At 40.8% G+C, this 25266-nt stretch overlaps 2 protein-coding genes across 3 annotated transcripts in view; both read left to right on the top strand.

Annotated features, from left to right (window-relative positions):
• Positions 1-9768, top strand: part of LOC141766947 (A disintegrin and metalloproteinase with thrombospondin motifs 20) — a 98531-nt gene extending 88763 nt beyond the window's left edge. Inside the window, exons 31-39 of the mRNA XM_074634159.1 lie at positions 764-934; positions 1941-2162; positions 2386-2515; positions 3368-3462; positions 3554-3648; positions 3795-3928; positions 5962-6053; positions 6345-6449; positions 6726-9768. Coding sequence (XP_074490260.1) covers positions 764-934; positions 1941-2162; positions 2386-2515; positions 3368-3462; positions 3554-3648; positions 3795-3928; positions 5962-6053; positions 6345-6449; positions 6726-6815 — 1134 coding nt within the window. The 3' untranslated portion in view covers positions 6816-9768. The remainder of the gene's footprint in view (positions 1-763; positions 935-1940; positions 2163-2385; positions 2516-3367; positions 3463-3553; positions 3649-3794; positions 3929-5961; positions 6054-6344; positions 6450-6725) is intronic.
• A 9147-nt stretch (positions 9769-18915) lies between these two features.
• Positions 18916-25266, top strand: part of banp (BTG3 associated nuclear protein) — a 41545-nt gene continuing 35194 nt past the window's right edge. Inside the window, exons 1-6 of one of the 2 annotated variants that reach the window (XM_074634230.1) lie at positions 18916-19076; positions 21445-21520; positions 21878-21993; positions 22113-22312; positions 22574-22663; positions 23829-24001. In XM_074634230.1, coding sequence (XP_074490331.1) covers positions 21451-21520; positions 21878-21993; positions 22113-22312; positions 22574-22663; positions 23829-24001 — 649 coding nt within the window. In that variant the 5' untranslated portion in view covers positions 18916-19076; positions 21445-21450. The other variant, XM_074634231.1, reaches the window with a different exon arrangement.

Below are 25266 nucleotides of genomic sequence, written 5' to 3' on the forward strand. Positions count from 1 at the left end.
CCCCCATGAGCAGATGTTTAACCATCTCATTAAGGTTTTTATTGGCTGAGATCTCCGCTCTCTTTCTCTCTCTCTCTCTCTGCACCGTTAAATGGACGACCTGCAGGTACCGTCGCTCTCTCTCATCAGTCGCGAGGGCTTTGGTGATAAGCATCAGCCGGCAAATCATATCAAACCTCAAAGTACCGACAGCCATCATCCCTTTTGTCCCGCTGAATATCACTGCTCTGTGTCCCGTCACGCTAGCAGACTGCTTTTTTTCTCCGCTCGTCTTTCTTTAATGTCCCGTGCTTTGTCCTGGAAAGCGAGGCATAAAAGAGGGGCACCATGTAGGGACTTAGCGCTGCGTCCTCCTGCTGCAGAGTGTTTGCAGTGTTCAGATTCCTGTCTGTGTTGCCTCAAGAACTTACAGCCTTTCACAGTTTGGCCTTGAAAATCCAGACACAGCTGACTTTTTACATAAATTAATTTTAAGAATCTGGTCTATATCATTACTTTTAAATGCTCCTATAAACCAGTACCGGGCCTGAGGGAGACCGGCTGAACTTTTATCTTTTATGGAAACATCGGCACATGTTTGGGCTTCTTGAGAGCTAATGTCGGTCTCTACTTGTGTAAACCTTTACATAATGAGGAGTGTCCATTTGAGAGAGCTGAAGAGGCGAGCAGGAGTCGGAGGAGTCGATGATGTTGTTGCTGTAAAGTACAACACTGCCCCCCCTCTGCCAACTCTTCTTCACTCCCACTCATCTCTTCCTTGTAGTGTAATGCAACCTGTGGAGAAGGCATGAGAAGCAGGAAGGTGGGCTGCATGGGCCCGGGGATGACACCGGTCCAGGATGATTACTGTGAGCCGTCGGCCCAGCCGCCGTCACACCAGCCCTGCAAAGGAGCTCCCTGCCACTACATGTGGATGACAGGGGAATGGTCACAGGTAGGAATAACAAAAGAAATATACACTGAGCTTTGTTCTACTACAAGTACAACGAAGGAAAAACAATAGTGAAAAATGCTCAAAATGCTCACCTTAAAGAGGACCTATTTCCCTTTCCTTTAGTGTGTTATATAGTTTTTATGTTCATGTTAAAGTTCTGCAAAGTTACAAAGTCCAGGCCAAAGGGAGTTATCTCCCCGACAGAAACACTGCTCCTGAACGGCCTGAAACGCCTTGCTTCAAGTCCTGCCTTTTCTTCCGTAACGTGGTGATGTCACCAAGTAACACATTTACATAATACCTGCCTAGCGGCTAGTTTGGCACGCCCTCAAACAAAGCTAGTTAGAGAGGAGCTGGAGCGGAGTCCGAAGAATTTGGTTCGGTTGACCAATTACAACAGAGTGGGCCAGCTGACCAATCGGAGCAGCAGAGCCGTGTTTGAGAAAAGACAAGCGTTTTTTGAACATTAAAGCTCGTAAACATGTTCTAGTAGAAACACAAGATATGTATGCACCTGAGAATGAGCATAACAGGTCCTCTTTAAATTCTTCAGGTTGCTCGTCTTATTCAATCAACAGTTCAAAACTATTCAATTTAAATTTATTTAAAAGAAATAACAATTGCAAATCCTCACATTTGAGAAGCTGGACCCCCTCTAGTCGCTGTCTAGATGGATCTCCAAGTTTTTGTGGTAACTACTTTGAGGAAATTCTCCAATCTTTATGCTAAAATAAACCATTTATAAGCTCACCGGATTAGCTGAGAAATACGTCACAAAGCTGAAAGCACGGCTGTTTTTCTTAGCTCATGAAAAGTTGACATTTTGGAGATAAAAGACACAAGAAATCGGCTTATTAAAGGGAAGAAAGCACGGACAATGATTCAGACAATTAATAGCACTGAGGCCCAGAAGAAGAAATCCACCTCGGTATTTGATATCACTGCTGTGTGCAAACATTTACTCGTGCCAGTCTGCAGTAACTGTGTGTATGTGTGTGTGGCTCAGTGCTCTGCCAGCTGCGGTGTGGGCTACCAGCAGCGTATCGTCTCCTGCTCCGTGACGCCGTCCTCTCAGGCTCGCCGGCCGTACGCTTCTGCTGCTGCTGCCCAGTCGTCCTCCTCTGCCAGCAGCACCCACTGCCCCGAGCCCCACCCTCCTGGCTCCCAGCCCTGCCTCCTCAGGGACTGCCCGCACACAACCTACTGGAAAGTTGGCCCGTGGAGCAAGGTGAAACAGAAAGCGCTTGTTAGGCACGGCAGTGAAAAAATCCTCCCTTAGCTTAATCGCCACTCTCACAAAACATTTTGATGACTTGTGCATTATGATGATAAATCTCATTTGTGGATTTGGATCTGGCTGCAGCTTATTTGCTAATTGTGTTTTGTAGCTGTGGGATTGAATGCTCTTGTGTGTGTGTGTGTGTGTGTGTGTGTGTGTGTGTGTGAACCAGTGCTCACAGACGTGCGGCGCTGGAGTGATGGAGCGCAGAGTGGAGTGTGTGACCTCCAAAGGCCAACCGTCCAAACACTGCCGTCCGTCAGAGAGACCCGAGTCTCAAGCTGCGTGTCAAGACAGAGAATGTGAGTTTTCTTTTTCTTTTCCCTTAAAAGCCACCTTAAGAGGTCTTTTTGGCTGTTAAGTTCATAACTCAAAAACTCTGCCATCTGAGCCACGCAGTGTTTACTGACAACCAGGAATTTAGTAGAGCGATGGTATTAAATTGACTGTGTGCTGTATATGGCAACCAACACCGTGTCTGATTGTGTTTACAGAAACTCCACTTTTTGCTTTGTTTTAACACATTAGGCAGAGCGGCGACCTCCGCTCGAAGCCTCTCGGAGTGATCACTCAGTGGAACAATAAATAGACAGTCAGCAGTTTTCTGCAAATTGTGAAACGGACAGTCTGTCAAAACGCCTCGGGGGTGTGAGCCGGGGCCGAGGCAGCCCTTCATTGTGAAACTCGCGAGCGCTGTAAAAGCCGGCAGCGGGCCAAAGCTTGTAGGTTCGCTCCCCCACATTTCAGATTTTTCAGTACTTGCGCATTGGGCTGTTCATTCCCCGACTTGGCTTCTGCCAAGTCAGGCACCGCCGAAATTAAAATGATATGCTCGGGTGACAGCCAGCTCCGCGGTCAAGTATTAATACTAATCAGCTAATCAGCTTGATATGAGCTCTACGGCACTCTGGGAAAACAGAGGAGGCGATTCAAATAATGAGACGTTTACAACGGCTCTCATTTAAGAGGACGAGAGCCAGGTTGCTAATCCTCTCTCACAGCGGTGTTTCATTTATTAGCTTGTGCAACATTTCTGGCATTTGTTGACAACAGATTTATTGATTTTGATTCACGAGTAGAGGGGCAGACTTCGGTGTCAAAGTGTTGTTGCTGTTGCACTGAAACCTCTCCTCCCTTCGTATCTCTTCTCCCAGGCCAGTTGTTCGCTTCCTGCCGAGAGGTCCAGATGAGACTGGGCGTGAAGATAGACGGGGAGTACTATCTCAAAGTCAAGTCCCGGATCCTACAGGTGTGCTCCTACACACACACACACACGTCATGACTCAACCTGCAGCTTCCACGCAGGCCCTCATGTGTTGTCTCGGTGTGTTTGGCTTCAGATTTACTGCGCTGAGATGCAGACTGATTTCCCCAAGGAGTACGTGACCCTGCGCAGCGGTCAGACAGACAACTACTCCGAGGTGTACGGGCACAGGTGTGTATAAAGCAGCGATGACTGATCGCCACGCAGTAATGTGTAAATCAGAATTACTGGGCTGCATGTGTATGAAATGTAGTGTTTGTTCAGATTCCTGTGTTTGTCCTGAATAAATCCTGATGCTCACTGTCGTTAACACAAAGGTTGCTGAACCCCTTTGAGTGTCCGTACAACGGCAGCCGGAGACAGGACTGCGACTGCAGGAACGACTACTCAGCGGCGGGATACACACTCTTCCACAAAGTCCGTCTGGACCTGAGCTCCCTGAGGATAATGAGTGCGTAATTACTGTGTGATTGCCTTACACTGTCTACTGTAATGAGACCACACATCAGTGTTGTTTTAACCCTCCCGTAGTGCTTAATACCGCCTCGTCCAAATGCAATATGTGCTGCTGCTCTCCGCTGAAGTCTTAATGACGACCTCTCAGCGCTCCGTGTTCACATCGCTGGGCGAGGGCTTGAACCCGGGCCTCTCAGCGCAAACACGTGAGCGCGAGAATAAAAGGAATGCATGCGTGAGATGCTGCCTCGCGCATCTTTTCTTTGGTGAGACAAGAAGACACACACACCCGTGCACGCAGTCGCATCAATGTCAAACACTTAACTCATACTAGCATGCAAGCAATCACACATTCACGGACACACACACACACATCTTCAGGCCATATTCCTCTGCTCGTTATTACAGTCAGCTCCACCTTCCCTGTTGTGTGCAAGTATGCCTTTGATTAGAGTACGTGGATTAGTGGACTGTGTGTGTGTGTGTGTGTGTGTGTGTGTGTGTGTGTGTGTGTGTGTGTGTGTGTGTGTGTGTGTGTGTGTGTGTGCGTGCTGAGGGGAAGTTGGATTAGAACCTACACAGTCATCCTCCTCCCATCCTCTTCGTCTGGTCCGGGTCCTGACAGCACATGTTCCCACCCCCACCCAGCCCCCCCACCACCCTCTGCATGGTACTCATTTGGCTTGACGAGAGCTGGGGGGGGGATAATGAGTTCAAGATGAAGGGAAGCATCTCGTGAACTTTATCGTCATTTTATACAGGCCAACGTGAAGGGAGGGCAGGAAAAGGTACCGGTCACGGTTCTCATGTGTGACAACAGGAGAGTCGAGGAGACGAGGTTCAGATTGAGTCACTGATTTAAAATGTAAAACCAGTTTCCTCACAAATCTACTGTAACGGGGGGGATAGACTGTTTCCGACAGTCGGTTTCATTATGGATCCGGTTCCACACGTTGGTAAAATACCTGGATTCATAAGCTCCAAGTGAAATACACCTCTTTTATCTCTTTTCTCTCTTTTGCATAAAACATGTAGGTAGTCATTATATAACAGCTTTACATCCTAGCACGTGTGAGTTCTGTGTTCTGAGTTACTTCTGTGATTTTTACCTTCAATTTTAAGATATTCATAACTACTTTAATGTAAAACTGTTAACAATGTAAAGGTACGGTGTGTAGGATTTGGCAGCATCTTGTAGTGTGGTTGCAGATAGGGGGGTGGGCGATACATCGATGTATAGTCGATGTATCGCGGCTTGTTCCACGCGCGGTGTATAAAATGACTATATCGCGAACATTGACTACAAATTGTCATGTAATGTTTTTAAGCCACCCCGCCGACATGAGACTCGCTTTGGCATTTCCTTCTCTCCCTCCGGCAGTCCGGCTCCTTCTCACACACACACACATACGTCACAGACTCCGCCTCCGTCCAGACCGCTCTCCTGGGCGAGTGTGTGTGACGTATTTGGCCGACGTGTTTTTGTATTTGAAGGGAAGCAGCGGAGAGAGGAGCCCGGAGAAAGCGAAAGAACTGAAGCGGCAAAGCGAGTACGGTAGCGAGAACACGACCAAAGCAACCAGAACTAGCCCAGAGGGAAATGACTCTGGCTTCCTCGCTTTCCAAAGCAATCCATGTAGATATGAAGGGCTCATTCTAAGCTAAATAACACAACATTTCATTTCATTATATTCCATTTCTGCTAATAGATCTCCTGAAATGTTACACACTGTTCCTTTAAAGAGATTTGATTGTGGATTTTAATGGTTTAGAGTTGATAAGCAGATTAATTACTGTATTAACTCAAACCCCAAATCTCATTGCAGGAACGTTATTTTGCATAAAGAGAAAAACATCTGGCGACGTGACAGCGAAGTGACATCAACCCTGCAGTGAAACTGTATCGCATAAACTGCAGCTGCTGACGCTCTGTGTGGTTATTTCCCTCCGAGCAGCTGTTCTTCAGTCTGTGTTTACTTCTGCTGTTGCACATTGTGACTCTAGATTTGTATCTTTGCTGTTTACCAGTCACAGACCTCCAGTTTTCCCAGACTCTTCTCGGTCGACCTGTGCCCTTCGCTACGGCGGGAGATTGTTACAGTGCAGCCAAGTGTCCGCAGGTCGGTGAAACTCTGAACATCGTGGCCTTGTGGAAATGTCTCATGTGTCTTTTTTTGTGTTAATGGAGATGAGATATTTTTACAAACTTTTGCTGCTATAATTCTCTGCCCTTTTCCTCTTCAATAACTTCCAACTACTCTATTATTCCATTTGAGGTGCTCACCACATAGCATGATGTATTTCAGCCTCTCCTTCTGCAGTTATTGCCACAGACCTTTTACTGCAGATATGAATGAGCTCGACCTTCCCGGTTAAATAACTGAATCTGATGTGTGTGTGTGTGTGTTCAGGGCCAGTTCAGCATTAATCTGATCGGCACTGGTCTCAAAGTGGCTGAGGCCACCAAGTGGACGTCACAGGGCAACTACGTCTCCGTCAAAGTCCACAGATCTGAGGTAAGAAGCTAACTTCTATAATGGTTGTCTTTTGTATGACTGATGCTATTTGGAATGGATTTTGTTATGAATCTGGTTGACTGGGATGTGATTGTGCTTCGTGTTGGGTCATTGGAATGAGATTGTTGCTCTGAAATGTCATCTGAATTTCCACGTTGTATTTCTGTCTGATTCACTGAAGAGGAATCCCCACTGACATTTATGAAGCGTCCCATTTTCCGCGTGAAAGGGTGCCCTTTGCCCACTCTTTCCTTTCTCATTTGTCTCTGTCCGTAGGACGGAACAAGAATCTACGGCCGCTGTGGTGGTTTCTGTGGGAAGTGCATTCCCCAGGCTCACAACGGCCTACTCCTTCAAGTCCACTGAGGGGCCGTGCACAGACCAAACCCCTAAATCCCCCCTGAGGACAGTAGCCCAGAAACATGCAATAACAGTGATTTGTTGGAGCCCGTCGTCATCTGTGAGTGGGGGGGCGAAGGAGCATTTAACACAGTAACATCCCCAGTTCCCAAATGGCAGCTAAAGCATATGAGACACTACGTACTGTGCAGCACTACAAGGCCACTGTCACGTCCTTCATCCAAACTGTTAACTCTGAAGAAGAGCCAGCTATATTTGCATGCCAACAGTGTTGCAATGGCTATCAAACACGTCTGCGCTTTGGAACCTAAAATGGGTTTTTTTCTGACACTGTTATGCATTTTTTTTAGCATCATACAAAGGGATACAAAACTCCAAAACACTGGGAAAGCAACTACACAAACTTAACACTTCAAGGAAGAAATTCTCATCTTTAAAAAATACTTTTTCTCGTGGTTATCTGTGAAGTGAAGCATATCCGATAAAAAGAAAATGTCTGGTAAAAAACGTTTCCAGAAGTTCGTCATGAAGTACCTGGAACTAATCTTCTTCTATATGTGACCTAGATATTTATTTTTACAGCTACACTGTTAGTATTTAGTTACCACTTATCTAATTGACTTGCAATCGACGGACAGTATACAAATCAATATACTGTATGTACGTAACAATCATTGCAGTTCTCTGGTGACTAAGAAGTGCTACAGACAGACGATGAAACCGAATGTGAGGGATGGTTGTGTTATTGTTTTACAGTGTGACAGCCAATAGGCTGATATATAAAAAAGAAATTATACAAAAACACTGTATTTTTTAGACTACTAAATGAGCTACACTGCAGATCATCTTGGCCTTACACAAGTTTAAAGGAATAGTTGGACATTTTGGCATTTACTCTTTTGTCTCGAGTTAGATGAGAAGATCGATACCACTCACCTGTTTAATGGTTAATGAGTGAGCAAAGAGTGAACAGCTAGCCTAGCTCTGGCTGAAGGTAATAAAACCTGCAGCTCTAAAGCTCATTAATTAACAATAATTAACATGTTGTGAGTGCCGATATATTATTCAACCTCGTATCACAGCAAAGCACGTAATAGCCCCGCCTGTCCACCAGAGAATGGCGTGTCAGTGTCACGTTTTGCCTCCCCGAGGTGTGAATATTACACACGTGTGTTAAGCTGCAGCACCAGCAGAGGGCAACAAAACCACTTAGTTAGGTTTAAGAAAAACATCATGTTTGGCCTTAAAATCAGAATGTAAACTAAGTACAATACATACGGAAATAATGTCACATAAATACGGAAAACATGTCACTAACTTAACCTAACAAAGCACCGGCCTCGAACAGCGCTTCACATTTACCGTTCAGAGCGGTATCGATCTTCTCATCTTATTCTCGACAAGAAAGAGAATACAAATATATATTGTATTTCCTAAAATGTCAAACTATTCCTGTGGGGCTCAAGACTTAAAGAAAAGAGTAAGCTAGCAACTAACTACTGATGTGACCTGCCTTTATGTCAGAGGTTAAACTTTAGGAGAGAGCGTGAGGAGCCTTTAGAACAACTACAGATCACTTTTGTTTTTATTGTTGTGTATTTCTAAAGTCTGTCTGCTGTCATCTGTCGTAGGTATTTCACAGAACTCCTCAAACCTGCAAGTACAGTCACACAGAGACAGAATAAACACTAGTGCTGTGAGGACATATCTGAAATCCTTCAGTATTTCCTGGTGTTCAAGTACAGTTTAAAGGTTTTCTATTATTTCTAGATGTTTTTCTTTAATTACGCCACACAGACAAGTTCTCATCTGTTACACCGTGACACAGTATCAGGTGTGATGCCTCACCTCACACCCTCCATCGGGCCTACCGTAGGTACCTGCAACCCCTACCTCTCACAAGCACCCATACTCGACTGAGATATGTGTTGTAATATATTTATGTTTGACCATATTTATTCTGTAATGACTGTAGATATGTTCTATGTTTTAAGGTACAATGACTACTACCAACGGAGAAGCCATTGTCTGATGTTTTTTTGTCTGCTTTGCTAAACAAAAGGTATTAGCCTACTACTATTTGTAATGTATAACCACTAACCTTAAATGTGGATCTTTTGAATGGTGCTTTTGAACTACTGGAATTACCTCTGATCTTGAGAAGGAAAAACACTGGCGTTTGGCTCTTTTGGCAGATGTAGGATCTGCCTTTAATGCATGTAATGGTCCTCTCATTAATGTAGCTAAAGAATCAATATCAGATATATCAGATAAAGTGCATTAGGAAATCTGCCCTTAACTCATCATAAATGACCTTCACCGTGACCGCTACCACACCGCTATCAAGCAACCTAACATGCTGGTACTCTGAAGTTAAGCTTTAACCAAAGTTAGAAGATAGATGCAGATGTTTTTTTCTTCTTCTTCTCAGACAACGCAGCTTCTTTTGATTTAAAGACTGGCTGAAAAATGAATTTTTAAAAAAAACAAGTCAATGAGCAGCTAGAAAACCTTTGGCCATCATTCGTTTTTTATGATGGGCAATTGTTCTATGAGGTCTGTATCAGAAATTTAAAAAATACTTGATGCACTATGTGCCATAAAATTTTGTAGAAATGTAATCCTGTTTGTTTTTTTTTTTTGTAATAACCGTTAAGATTTGTAACTTATGATATATGTGTATTTTTAATATTCATACTTGAATTGTAAACAGTGTGCTAAATATTGAATGGGCATTGGTACTGAATAGAGAAACAGTGTGCTTGTTTGCCATGCTTTATCCAAAGATGTTTTAAAGAATCATATGTACCTACAGTATGTATGTAGCCTGTACAAAAGAAACGAATGATTGATTCTGGTGCTATGCTGACTAATCGTACATATACTGTATGTCTTGCTACTATACTAACGCTGTTCAAAAATAAGTAATAATAAAAAAAGGCTTTTCAGCTGACTCACAGGTTGATTTATGTTTATTTTTAGCCGTGCTAAAGTCATAAGTTTACGAGAAAAAAAGTCATAGTATTATGAGAATAAAGTCATTATATTATAAAGTAGTAATTTAACGTGTTATTTTCTTTTTTTTCTCGTAAAGTTGTGCCTTTATTCTCGTTATATTACGACTTTTTTTTCGTAAAGTTATGACTTTATTCTAGTAATATTACGACTTTTTTTCTCGTAAAGTTATGACTTGATTCTCGTTATATTAAGACGTTTTTTCTCGTAATATTATGACTTTATTCTCGTAACATTCAGATTTTATTCTGTAAATCTCAGATGTTTTTTCCCTCAATGTGGCCCTAATACTCCGGAGTACATTGTCTCTTTGGCCCTCACTGCATTAGACTTATATACTATATACTTAGACTATAAACTGTGTTACCTTCATTACAATGATCACATGTTTTGCGGCTCCAGACAGATTTTTTTTATCTTTGCCTAACATGTCTCTTTTGACAGTAAAGGTTGCTGACCCCTGCTCTGAGGTAACCACAGAGAAATTAGAGGAAAAAATCAGCCTTCTGGTGTCAAACTCTGCCATGCATCATTCTGCACAGTGAAGGTCAATCATCCAAGTGACGTGACAATAAGAACAAAAACACATTTATAGCAGAGAAATATTGTGAGTAAACCCTCATGTCGTTGTTATCACCATAGCAGAGTCTCTCTGCACCACCGAGAGGCCAATTGGTTAATGAAGGAGGGCAGCAGGTCGGCGCTGGCTCAGTGCTCGTGCTCGCCAGATTGTGACTCCATGTGGATTCACTTAGTGGTGCAGGTTGCATTTCCACAACATGACTTTTCTAGAGTTCAGTTCCACTTAAGAGACACATAAACAGAGCAGATGCCTTTAAATCCATTTCTCACTGAAGTACACATTCTTGAGTTCTGGAAACAGCCGAAGCTGTCAACCAACCCGGTGACTCATCAAGTTGTTATGTCAAATCAAGGAGTGAGGTAAGTTCTCAGTAAGCTTTGAAAGCTTCAAAAAAGAGGTGGAAAGTACCTTTTTCGAGGAATTTGTGTCACCAAAATGACTCAGAAATCAAGGTGCAGGTACTTCAGCAAACTGTTTATATACAAGCCACTTTTCCAGGGCTCATTGCACCGAGATAGCTTTGGACATTAAATGAAAACAGATACTTTGGTCCCTCAAGAGCTGCTTTGATTTCTTGCCAGAAGAACTGCCTTGGTTCCTAAAATCTAATCGGAGGATTTGGAAGAGTCCTGAAGCACGACAACAACTCCCCTCAACAGCAGTTTTCTAGTGGAACCAAGCTGTGCCGAGGTCCTCCCAGACTCTCCGGGCTACGGACACGTCAGGAAAAAAGCCGGTCTGTTTGCTGTGAGTGTAAACCAGACATCTTTAATGACTGAGCCCAAAAACACAAACCTGCACAGAGAATCCTCATAAAAGACACTAATGATTGATGTTTACCGTGGAGCACATGCTTTGAGGTAACAGCACAGACATTCCTGTGCAATCTGCAGCTGCAACCTGCACTAAAGAGCATGTACCCACAGACCACCGTTCACCTGGTTTGCACTAAGACACTGAAGCAACACGCTCAATCTGTCAGGCAAATTATGTCTGAGGTTACAATTTGTGAAATGCTTTAGTTTAATGTGGTTTTTCATAATTTAACTGAAATGCATCCCAGAATTTATTCTGTGTTAACAGATTACAATCCAATATCATATCTGGCATTGGAAGAAGTACTACAGAAGTATTTGTTAATTAACTCCTGCAACAACCATATCTGACACTTAATATACAGGTGTACATCAATACCTCATGTTTAACATCTCATAACACACCGTCACATTATAGTGATATTTCTATGTTCTGAACTGTATCCAACTAATGAAACATGTTTCAGTTAAGTGATCAAACAGTGACCCCTGTTGTGTCAAACGAGATCTTACATCCCGTCCACCTCGGACCAGCTGGTTGGACACATCTGTATTATGTTATGTTCAGGTTATATGAATAACACACGCTTATTTAATTTGTTTGTTTTATTGTTGTTTCATAGAATTCTGCTTTGTTTAGAGTATTTCTTGTTGTTGTTCTGCCTGAGATGTTGGGGTAGATCAGCTGCTGAATCAGGATAGTGTAAACAGGTTTGCATCTTTAGCCTGGAGCAGCCGGGTGCTGTTCAGATGTAGGAGGATATCGTTTTACAGTAAATTACACGTCTTTTAAATGTGATGCACTGTTTGTATGTGTGCCCATAGGTACACACTGTGATGTCAGCAATAACTGAGAAATCTTACGTCAATGTTTTGTTAATTATTCTGTTTCATTTTGATGCTCAATCTCTATTTAGCTCACCCTTATATACTTACCTGGGCAGGTGGTAGGATCCAGTTAGGTGAGGCAGAGAAGGTAAACTGCTATTCAGTGGAGTAGAGGAGAGCTTTCATTCTGTGTTTGTTTTTGTTTTTGTTTTTTTTGCTTCAGCTTAATTTAGTTTCCTTAAATTCCCCCGGGGTCCATTTCACCTTTATTAAATTGTAAAATAATAATATACCTTAACATTATTATAACTTTTTAGGTGGAGAAAAAAGTGACATGCAAATGTAAGAATTGAAATAGATAGGCTCTACTGAGGACTGTAAAGTGGTGCAGGTGCAGTAAATTCCTCCGTGCTGGCTGACTGGAGCCTTTGGACAAATTACAAACACAAGGTCATATAATGACCTTGTGTTTGTATATTAGTGTGTTGTGGATCTCTGTCTCGGCCTCTCTCTGGTGAACCTGCTGGCCCAGTGTGTAATGAGCTGCAGGTGAGCCTCTCTCAGCCAGTCAGCATGTGATCTACGTTTGTGAAAAGTATTATAAATAATATCTTAGCATAGCATCTATAGCAGCCTCGTGATCTGTAGCTGTGGGTAGCATTTCTGTCTGATCTCATCTCCTGTTTTTCTAAGTTAAGAGTAAGTTAAGAGTAAGGTATGTGTCCTTTTGTTTCATTTAGTGTTTGTTTGAGAATAGGGCTTTGTCATGGAAGGTATTTTGACATGTCACAGTAGGAAAAACACAGATCTAAATAATGAAATGGATGAGTGAATACAACAGAGCCATCGTTAGTGTTATTAGTAACACCTGTGCTTTTCCTACTATGTCAAGTCAAAATGTCTGCTGTGAAAAAGGCCTGTTGTGAGAAATAAATAAATGAGTAGGCTACTGCAGTCCTAGTTGCTGGTGGGGAGTCTCATCTTCAAGTTGCACCTATAGCAACAATTATCACCTATAGCCCACAATATTTGTATGATTTACATCTGTGCTTTTCTTACTGTGATGCCAGAAAGCCTTCTGTAAAAAGGGTGAATTTCCCTTGTTGATAATAACAGTGATTTACAAGAAGACTTGTAATTTCTGAGTAAAAATATTTAGTCCTGTTAAAATGCCTTTAAAAGCAAATATATTTAAAATTTAGCTTAAATTCTTACTATAGTTTACGATTCAACACAGTAGCACTGAATTTACTTTCAATGGAGCTGAACTAATGTCGTAGGATGGGGAAGTTTTCTGTAATGCGTCTTTGTTGCCGACCAGTAGATGGCGGTTCAAAGCATCACACAGCCTCTGACTGACCACTGGCTCACCTCCATGGCGTCCTATAGCAGCTCATGTAACATCAACTCTGACCAAAGACACTCACCATTTAATGATCATGGATCTATGCCACCAACAGTCTACCAAGATTTGACGAATCCGACGCCGCCCCACTACCAAGAATGGCGGAAGCCAATCACCTTTCGTTGCGCCTACCAAGATTTGACCAATCATGATCGCTATCGCTACCACGATTGGCGCCTGAAGCCACTCCCCTAGAAATGAACGTCAAGTCCTGTCTCAACAACCGGGAGTTTGTTCGAACCGACATCTTTCGCTATATTTTGGGTAAGTTCATCGCCATTTTCATATTAAAGCATCAGTAGGCGAGATTGGAGCAAATATGAATAAAACAAATTATTTCTATAAAACGGTCGCTATATGGTGACAGAAGTACATGAAACAGGTAACCTGAAAATAATCATGTTCCTCTGTTTCGTCCAGTGTCCTCCGATGTCCTCCGGTGCTCCTAACGGCATCTGCAAGATTTCACAGACCGGAGGAAAACAAGCAGTAAGAGCTGATCTGAGGTCTGCTGTCCAGCTGCCGTCTATGAGAGCCGGCTGTCAATCACTCTGAACTCCGACCAAACGGTGAAACTAGGCAGCGCTGATCAAATATGAATCAATATTCTGTTACGTTAATGCCTATTTCTCTCCTCACATGTTTCTCAGAATCATCTTGTAGTGCACGGTTTAGCTGTAAAATGAGAACGTTTGTGAAATCTGGTGAAGGAACGCCAAGTTCCAGTCACATGACCGGAGCTCAGCCAATAGGAACGCTCTCTCAATGAAATGACCTGTGATTGGTCAAAGTCTCCCGTCACAGGCTAGATGTTCTAAAGCCTGTAAACAGAGCCATGAGGAGGAGCAGAAGTCTAGTTTTCTCTCAGAACACTTGAATTACAATATGCTGAAAGGTTATTATGGGATTTATGCCCAATGATGCCACAAATATACTGACTACTGCAGCTTTAAGTCCAATTATTGAAAATATGTGGTTTACAGTGGTTGCGAGCCAGCACGCGAGCAGGCTAAATATGAAAATGTCATATGCACGTAACCACGTTTAGCTTACGCTAGTTGAAGTCACGATTTTCCATTCATAACCAGCTATGGTATACAAAAAAATAATGCTTGGAATATTTTTAGGTACTGCAAACAGCAAAGGAAACAGGAGAAGAGTGAAATGGAGCAGGGCATCTCTACTCCAAACATCACCTTCATGAGCCTCCTGCAGTGGAAAGGAAAGGCAGACCCTGTATGTCTAGTAGTTCGGCAAATCCCCACATCTTTGTTTTCCCCCCCTAATACTGCAGGGGTGGCACAGCTGAAACATAGACTGAACATGCCAGTGGCTCCATCTGCTGGTCTTAGGCTGCCTTTCCTTGCAGCTCTCGAGCCACCTCTCCAGGCAGCTCCCCGACCTCCGTTTCCTTCGCCCAGACCTCTCCTGCCTGTGTCCAGACCTCTCCTGCCTGTGTCCAGACCTCTCCTGCCTGTGTCCAGACCTCTCCTGCCTGTGTCCAGACCTCTCCTGCCTGTGTCCAGACCTCTCCTGCCTGTGTCCAGACCTCTCCTGCCTGTGTCCAGACCTCTCCTGCCTCTGCCTGTGTCCAGACCTCTCCTGCCTGTGTCCAGACCTCTCCTACCTGTGTCCAGACCTCTCCTGCCTGTGTCCAGACCTCTCCTACCTGTGTCCAGACCTCTCCTGCCTGTGTCCAGACCTCTCCTGCCTGTGTCCAGACCTCTCCTGCCTCTGCCTGTGTCCAGACCTCTCCTGCCTGTGTCCAGACCTCTCCTACCTGTGTCCAGACCTCTCCTGCCTGTGTCCAGACCTCTCCTGCCTGTTCCCAGACCTCTCCTGCCTGTGTCCAGACCTCTCCTGCCTCTGCCTGTGTCCAGACCTCTCCTGCCTGTTCCCAGACCTCTCTTGCCTGTTCCCAGACCTCTCCTACCTGTTCCCAGACCTCTCCTACCTGTTCCCAGACCTCCCCTGTGTGCAGCCCAACCTCACCTACCTGCCTCCAATCTGTGGTTCCTGCAGGTTCTTCCCTGACAGATGTTGCCTTACACCACCCAGCTTTACCACAAGAGGAAAAGACAGGAGGAGGAGCAGAGTGGCAGGAGGAAGAGTGACGCCACCGCCTGCAAGCAGTGTGAGAGGGAGCGGGTCCCTGCTGCCACCCACCAGAGAGTACTCTGGGGATTGGTACTGCCAGGCAACAGCCAGCGTGACTCTGGCTGAGTGGAAAGCTGCACTTGAAGCCCAGGGATATGGCACAAAAAAAGATGCTCGACCCTGATAACTCTGCTCACATTAGCTTATATTGTATTTTTATTATATACTATTTTATATATTCTATTATAGTAATAATAGTATTAATAATAATCTATTATATTCCATTATACGATACTATATTCTATTATATTCTATTACATGGTATAATATTATATTGCATTATATTATGTTACATTATACTATATTATATTATATTATTTTACGTTATATTATACTATATTATAATACATATACTATTCTGTTCCGTAACATTATATTCCTGTTGGTTTATTGTTGACATGTATATATATTTATTTGATTACAATGAACACCTACTAATTGCACTGATTTTATTACAGCACTGTTTTTGTTATTTGTTTATAATACATTTTCATTAAGATGACTCAATACTGAAAAATGTCCGAAAAAAATATCTGAAAAATGGCCGAAAGAAAAGTCCGAAAAAAAGATGTGAAAAACGTCGGACAAAAAAGTCTGAAAAAATTTCTGAAAAACAATATCTGAAAAATGTCCGAAAAGAATTCTGAAAAATGTCTGAAAAAAAATATCTGAACAATTTCCGAAAAAAAAGTCTGAAAAGAAATATCTGAAAAATGTCGGACAAAAAAAGTCTGAAAAAAAATATTTGAAAAATGTTGGACAAAGAAAGTCTGAAAAAATATATATATTTCTTTTCAGAATTTTGTTTGTCCAACATTTTTCAGAACTTTTGTTTCAGATATTTTTTTCGGACATTCTTCAGATATTTTTTTGTCCGACTTTTTTTGTCCGACATTTTTCAGATATTTCTTTTCAGACTTTTTTTTCGGAAATTGTTCAGATCTTTTTTTTCAGAATCTTTTTTTTCAGACTTTTTTGGTCCGACATTTTTCAGATACTTTTTTTCCGACTTTTTTGTCCGACTTTTTTTCAGATATTTTTTTTCAGACTATTTTGTCCAACGTTTTTAAGATATTTTTTTTCTGACATTTTTTCACATCTATTTTTTCAGACTTTTTTGTCCGACATTTTTCAGATATTTTTTTTCAGACTTTTTTGGTCCGACATTTTTCAAGTCTTTTTTTTCCCAACATTTTTCAGATATTTTTTTCGGACATTTTTCAGATTTTTTTTTTCAGACTTTTTTTGTCCGACTTTTTTTGTCCGACATTTTTCAGATATTTCTTTTCAGACTTTTTTTGGCCTTTTTTCACATCTAGTTTTTCAGACTTTTTTGTCCGACATTTTTCAGATATTTTTTTTCAGACTTTTTTGTCCGACTTTTTTTCAGATATTTTTTTTCGGACATTTTTTCACATCTATTTTTTCAGACTTTTTTGTCCGACATTTTTCAGATATTTTTTTTCAGACTTTTTTGGTCCGACATTTTTCAAGTCTTTTTTTTCAGACTTTTTTTTTCCAACATTTTTCAGATATTTTTTTCGGACATTTTTCAGATTTTTTTTTTCAGCCTTTTTTTGTCCGACTTTTTTTGTCCGACATTTTTCAGATATTTCTTTTCAGACTTTTTTCACATCTAGTTTTTCAGACTTTTTTGTCCGACATTTTTCAGATATTTTTTTTCAGACTTTTTTGGACCGACATTATTCAAGTCTTTTTTTTCAGACTTTTTTTTTCCAACATTTTTCAGATATTTTTTTTGGATATTTTTCAGATATTTCTTTTCAGACTTTTTTGGTCCGACATTTTTCAAGTCTTTTTTTCAGACTTTTTTTTTCCAACATTTTTCAGATCTTTTTTCGGATATTTTTCAGATCTTTTTTTTCAGAATTTTGTTTGTCCAACATTTTTCAGAACTTTTGTTTCAGACTTTTTTTTCGGACATTTTTCAGAACTTTTGCTTCAGACTTTTTTTTCGGACATTTTTTCACATCTATTTTTTCAGACTTTTTTGTCCGACATTTTTCAGATCTTTTTTTTCAGAATTTTTTTTGTCCAACATTTTTCAGATCTTTTTTTCGGACATTTTTCAGATCTTTTTTTTCAGAATTTTTTGTCCGACATTTTTCAGATATTTTTTTTCAGACTTGTTTGGTCCGACATTTTTCAAGTCTTTTTTTTCAGACTTTTTTGGAAAAAAAAATCTGAAAAATGTCGGACAAAAAAAGTCTGAAAAAAAAAATCTGAAAAAAAAGTTCTGAAAAAAGTCTGAAAAAAAATATCTGAAAAATGTCTGAAAAAAAATATCTGAAAAATGTCGGACAAAAAAGTCTGAAAAAATAGATGTGAAAAAATGTCCGAAAAAAATATCTGAAAAATGTCGGACAAAAAAAGTCTGAAAAAAAATATCTGACAAAAAAGTTCTGAAAAAAGTCTGAAAAAAAATATCTGAAAAATGTTGGACAAAAAAAGTCTGGAAAAAAAGACTTGAAAAATGTCGGACCAAAAAAGTCTGAAAAAAAATATCTGAAAAACGTCGGACAAAAAAGTCTGAAAAAATGGCCGAAAAAAAGATCTGAAAAATGTCAGACAAAAAAAGTCTGAAAAAAAAGATCTGAAAAACGTCGGACAAAAAAAGTCCGAAAAAAATATGAAAAAAGTCTGAAAAAATGGCCGAAAAAAAGATCTGAAAAATGTCGGACAAAAAAAGTCTGAAAAAAAGATCTGAAAAATGTCGGACAAAAAAAGTCTGAAAAAAAAGATCTGAAAAATGTCGGACAAAAAAGTCTGAAAAAAAAGATTTGAAAAAAAGTCTGAAAAAAAAGATCTGAAAAACGTTGGACGAAAAAAGTCTGAAAAAAAAGATCTGAAAAATGTCGGACAAAAAAGTCTGAAAAAAAAGATTTGAAAAAAAGTCTGAAAAAAAAGATCTGAAAAACGTTGGACGAAAAAAGTCTGAAAAAAAAGATCTGGAAAAATGTCGGACAAATGTCATTCAAATACAATTCACAGCATGCCATTGTATTATGTATATATATATATATATATACTTTCAATATTTTCAGTTGACTTTTTATGTACATATAAGATAGGATAAAATAGAACTTTATTAATCCAGAAGGAAATTCTTGTGCCAGAGATTGCTAAAAAATACAACAAAATTACAACAAGTTCAAGTGTATAAAATAAAAAAAGTACTATTTTTCTAGCACCAGTGCCTAAAAGAATAACAATATCAGAGATATACTTAACAAAAGTATAAAAAAGTATACTTGGCTTATTCTTTGTGTGCAGTCTGCAGGCTGCTCTCTGGGTCCCTCTGCAGCCTGCAGACTGAACCAGTGGTCTTCTCTCCTCCATGTGAATGTGAGCTGATCAAACCCAACCAGCAGCTCATCTCTCGCGAGGAACGACGCCGTTATCGGAATCTCTTCAAAACAACACGAGAATTCATCATTCACACGGTAATATAAGCCGATCTAACGCGGTACATGTGTCGTGAGCCCGCAGCGGGAGAGAGAGAAGCTGACTCTACACATCACATTGAATAGTTCTCTCATCACAACACTTTAGGATTCTATCTCATTACATTTGGGCGGCCTTTAGGCCTGACTAGCATGCTAACACCACGCTAGCTTAGACACGCACCGCAAATCTGATGTTGTAGTTGTGCTAAGCTAGCGTTAGCTAATGCTAAGCTAACGTTAGCTAATGCTAAGCTAGCCTTAGCTTAGCATTAGCTAGCATGTTTTCTGCTCTTGCTAGCACAGTTAGCTAGCGTTAGTACGTGTTAAGTATTAACGTTAGCTGGGAGACAGTCAATTAAATGATGTAAATGCGTAGTCAACACGTCAAAGCTGGCAGTTTATTACATCAGTTTGTGTGATTGTACCGTTAGCCGCTATAGCTACTCAGCTAGCTACTGCACAGCAACACACCCCGCCCAGCTAGCTGCTACGCTAGCTAATAAAGCATCTAACCGTAGTTAACAGGGTAGTACGTTGCCATTGTGCATGATATATGCATGGTTGTAGTTAGTCATCTAGAGAAGCAGGGTTTTGTTAAAAGAGCTGTATTGTTACTCTAACCCCCCCAAACTACCAGAGCTAACTCAAGAAGCTAACATCGGCTAATAAGATGTTCAGTTCCAAGTCAGCTGTTCTCATTCACAATCTCATGCTTTCCGATATCATCATTGCCTTTATACTGTATTGTGTTTATACTGGATTAAACTGTTCCCATAGATGTGAGGTTAGAGAGGAATCGACCAGGTGAAGGCACATCACGTCTTTAAAGTCTCTCACACACAAACACACCAGTGATGGGAATTCAGGCTCTTTTTAGTGAGCCAGATCATTTGGCTCAGCTCACCAAGAAGAGCCGGCTCTTTCGGCTCCCAAACGGCTCTTCATTTTACCACGTCTGCCTAGCACAGTTTTGATCTATGATTAATATGTGTGCAGATATATCACTTATTTTTTTCAATTTAAGTATACTAAACCTTATAATTTCCAGAATACCATAATTTTACATGCTGCTTCGTTTCAGACTGTCACTCATCTTGTCTGCTATTCGCGCACCGCACTGCACCGCAACGCAACGCACTCCTTTCTCTCTTTCTCTCCTCCTCTTCCTCCTGCTCTGTACCTGTAGACTTTCAGCGCGCCGCGCACCCCTGCCCCTCCCTGCTTGATGGTATGATCCTTGTCTGTCATCACCTGATTGGTCGCACGGACGTCAATAACACAATATTCAGTCACAGTCAGTGCCTGTGGCGCGGAGAAGATTATCCTATCATTCTGCATTGAATTAATTAAAGAAAAAATGGCTCTCGGATGGGAGCCGGCTCTTATCGTTCACTTAAAAGAGCCGGCTCAAAGAGCCGACTCGTTCGTGACCGACACACCACTATCACACACACACACACACACACAGACACACACACACTGTTACTGTCACTCCTGTCTGCATCTGACATCTCTCTCTCTGAGGACATATGCTCTGTGCATGCTGTAACCATACACATTTACAATGAATGCATTCCTGTTTGAGTCAGTTAAAAATACATCCTTACATGTATTCCATAAACTGTAAGATGAAGGTTTTTATCAGTGCATTATTCCATAAGGCAGCAGCATGCATCAGTATTAGTAGTCTTGGGTGTATATTTGTTTTACAGTGGCCTACACATGTTGCAGTCTCCATTTTTAGAAGCTGTAAAATTCAAGTTTCACTCATTTTTTTTATGTCATAAGATGCATATGTACTCGGATGAAAGCTCAAATAAATCACAAAAATCATGTAGAAATTACTTAGACTTGCATAACAATATTTGGTATTACATATAGCATACAACATTTATAGAGACTTGAGAGACATAGATGGTCAGTAAAAGGAAATAATTGTTAAATACTGTATATGTTTTTAAAAATATGTAATCAAAATAAGAGAACTAGTCGTGCAAATCCTCCATTACTATATTATATTACTATATGCATTATATTTACATTTTTATTAGTCCCGTATCTCAGTTGTTACCCTGCAATATATTAATTTTGAACAGTTTCTTCATCTCGTTATTTTTATATCTGGTATATTTTTTTATACTCTGTATTGCTTACTTGTGTCTTTTTACTAATATGTTTGCACTGTGGAGCTGTGATGCTGGAAACTTGAATTTCCCTCGGGATCAATAAAGTTACTATCTATCTATCATTAATGCCGAGGTAGCAACAGACACAGAAAGATATTTAGCTTTATAATAGCAAGTCTGCTGAGAAATATTTTACTGTCATGTAAAGTTCACTAAGTTTTCCTATTATCATATTTCAGTGAACAATGTCGGAACAAGAGTTGGATGATATTGTGCAAATAACGGTGGAGGACTTTAACCAAGATGACCAGACAGGTAAGATTCTTCTGAAACAATATGAAAACGTATTATTATTAGTAGTAGTAGTTGTATTATAGCTATTCTACTCAATGTATAGTTAATTGCTGGATATTTACATTCTCTGGCCTTTTGACCAGATATTAATCAATATTAGGCAAGTGCAGCATTATTAAACATGGGACATTTAATCAGTAACAATTTTGCTAATTTTCACCTAACTGAAGTTTTAGTGTCAGTTAACTTTACGTTTAGTGTGTGTTGTACAGCTGTATTATTTTAAATGTGCATAATAAACACTACATGGGGTTGGGACTTGGTATCATCAGATACAGCTGTCGTTTTGAGGGTGTCTTTATTTTTGATTCATGCCAGACACGCTGGATAATCATGAAGACAATGAAGAAAAGCCTCCGAAGAAAAAGAGGAAATTAAGCAACAGCCAGGAGAATAACAACAACAACAATAACCAAGACATATATTTTATTAAGGTAACAGCTCTGTATAATGGACACTGTCCAAAGCTCATGTTTTTTTTGTACATATGTTTAAAATATAAGGATTTGTGAATTAAGTCACACATGCTAAATCTGATCATTTGTGTTTCCAGAACCTGTTGGTCTCTTTCACCGCATCAATCAGCCAGCGACTGGAGGGGATTGAATCAAAGTTATATTCTCTGGATGCTACATGCAAAGCCCTTGGACGCAAACTGGACAGCATGGTGCCATGTGCAAAGAGTCCTATCCAGGTTCCTATGGTTGCAGGGTCTCCTCAGGGGGCCACTCAAACTTGGAACAAAGTGCGATGGTAAAATACAAGTGTTTGCCAACCCGCACCAATAGAACATCATCTCCATTCAGAGTGCAGTCAAATGTAGATTAATTAAAATTCTGAGACTAAAGTAGGTGTAGTCTTTTAATAATGAAGAGAAATTGTCCTTTTAGTCATTTTATAAAGCTGTATTGTGATTACAGGAGCTAGCAGAACCACATTACCTAGACTTATTTAGACTGCAAAGTCTGCATACAATGTGCCAGTTAACCATTCTGATTTGAACTTCTCCTTCAGTGTTGTTCCTCAAACAAATGTGATAGTGAGCAGTGAACACCCGAAGGGCACTAGCCAAGAAGACACCCCTCTGGAGAACCTGCTCAGCAAGTGAGTGGCTCACATTCATATTGTATTCCAAGTGTCGACTGAGGTCAGAAATGTGCAAATCCTTCCCAACACAGCGTCTCATAAACAATGTTGGGGTCGTTATTGGAAAACACAGGCATGCAAACTTGTCATGTTTCGGCAAAAGTCACTGTTTTGAATCCAAAATAGGTCACTTATGTGCAGATCTGTAAGACTGCAGTCCGGTCTAAATGCACTTGTAATGTTAGTAATTACTCCAGTAAATGAATCCTCTGTGATAGGCTGATGTCAATTCTTCTATCCTACTATCTCACACAAGTGTCCCTTGCAATGCAGCCCCACTGATGCCTTGTGGGGGAAAGGTGTATGTTGTTGAGATGAGTTGTTAAATGTTTAGTGTGCTATATTGACTGTATATGCATCCTTTCACCACACATTGCACACACATTACACACACTAGTGGCCTTATATTTTATAGAAATATCCATGTTTCTCTATGGATGGACATACATTTTTGTTTAAACTGGAACAAAGCAACAGCTGCCAGATGAGATTAGACACACTCACTCAGCCTTAGAGTAATATGGAGAGAAAAAATCCAACACAAGTGACAGCCTTTGACATTAGCATATTTAATCCTAGAGTTACGTGTAATTGTTTGCTTATGGTTGACAGTACAAAGAGAGAGAGAAGAGCCTCCCCAGTATAATCTGTCCATTTGCAGTGCTGACAGGTTTTCTTGTGTTTTGAATAGGATACCTTGGTTTCGGTTTGAGAGGCTAAGCTCACCTTAAAGTGAAATCATAAAACCGTCCCTGCATGAACAAACAGTTTGCTTAAACAATTTGTTGTGGAATATGGGACCACAGTGTAGACATTTAGGTAACATGGACCTATGTTACTTATGATGTAGTTAAATGGAACACTTGTGACGGGGGGCAAATGCCAAGCTCTCTGAAAATGACAGAAGCTGACTTGAAATTACCTAGTTTTTCTGTCACAAGGTCATTTTTCACTCCTGATGAGTTTGCTTTCCTGAAAACAGTAATCAAATGCACATTCCCCTAGTTTTTCAGTCCAGGCAAAAGGACTGTAAAGAATCTGAATTCCTCATACAAGGTGGCCGCTGCCAGGATGTGTCTGTATGGTACTGACCTACTGATTGCAAATTTGTGTTTCTTTTCAGCACGGTGACCAGGAAGCGTCAGAACACAATCCTGGTAAAGGTGCCGGGCCCTGAGGAGAGTCAGGAAGAACAAGACAGCGGCTCAGAGGCCAGTGACACGGTTTCTAATGGTGGCAATCCCAGCAATGCGCAAAATGGCCAAAATGTCACACTCATCACACTCAATTCGGAAGGTATGACTTCACACTGCTGATTTACACACAGAAACACACATACATGTGGGGCGGCTGTGGCTCAGGAGGTAGAGCGGGTCGTCCTTTAATCACAAGGTTGGCGGTTCAAACCCCGGCTCCTCCGGTCTGCATGTCAAAGTGTTCCCCCCAGCCCCGGCACCATCGGTGTATGAATATGTGTGAATGGGTGTATGAGAGGCAAACTGTAAAGCGCTTTGTCCGGTGAGGTAGAAAGGTGCTATATAAATGCAGCTATTTACCATGTATGGTATTGCTCTTGTTCCCTTGTAGTCGCTGGATAGAAATGAACATATTTGCTATATTGTTTATTTTTTAATCGATCGTTAAGTGAGCCTCCATCATCACTTATTGGATCCTAATTAAGGAGTTGATTCCGCACCTTCCATCACATACTTTTCACACATCCCCTAGTTTGGTCCCTCTGCTATACAATACAGTCAACAAGCAAGCAACAAGTTGGTTGTTAGTAGCAATTTTCACCAAGTAGCTTACTCGCCGTCCCCAGGGTCAGAACCAAACATGCAGAAGCAGCTTTTAGTTTTTATGCACCGCAGATCTGGAATAAACTTCCAGAACACTTGAGGTCTGCGCCGACCCTTTGTTCTTTTTTATCTATTCTTTGACAAGGAAACCTCTCTGTTTGCCACTGCTTTCCCGGAGCTCATTTAACGATGTTACATTCTTATACGTCTTCACCTCTTAAATCCTTTAAATCTACCAAATCTCTACTGTTTATTTTGATTGATTTATTTTCTGTCTTTTATGAATTGTCTTATTTTCTCTGTTTCAACTTTGTTTGTATGTTTATGCTTATGTAAAGCCCTTTGAATTGTCTTTGTGTCTGAAATGTGCTATATAAGTAAACTTGCCTTGCCTTGCCTATATTGACAATGTTACTGTAAAGACAAGGTCGTATTTTTAAGGACCACCTCACTGATTTTAAACCTCGTTCCTCACGTACGCATGTACACCATTACACTTGTCACTCTGAATTTACCTGGAAGCCAATCACTGTGGTAAATCTCGAATAGTATTATTATGCACTATAATAGCACTATTAGCAGTGATCTTCCATGCAGGTTCTGGTCTGACCATCAGGCCTAAGGACACTTTGACTTCCTGAGCCGCAGCTGCTGCAAAATTGCTTTTAATTGTTTTTGATTGAAGATTGCATTGCATTATTTAACGTGGCCAATGTGACTCTTTCAGATGGTGTCCATATGGAATGGAAAGCAAACTGTGCT

Source organism: Sebastes fasciatus, chromosome 4, assembly GCF_043250625.1.
Source record: "Sebastes fasciatus isolate fSebFas1 chromosome 4, fSebFas1.pri, whole genome shotgun sequence".
Taxonomy (NCBI): domain Eukaryota; kingdom Metazoa; phylum Chordata; class Actinopteri; order Perciformes; family Sebastidae; genus Sebastes; species Sebastes fasciatus.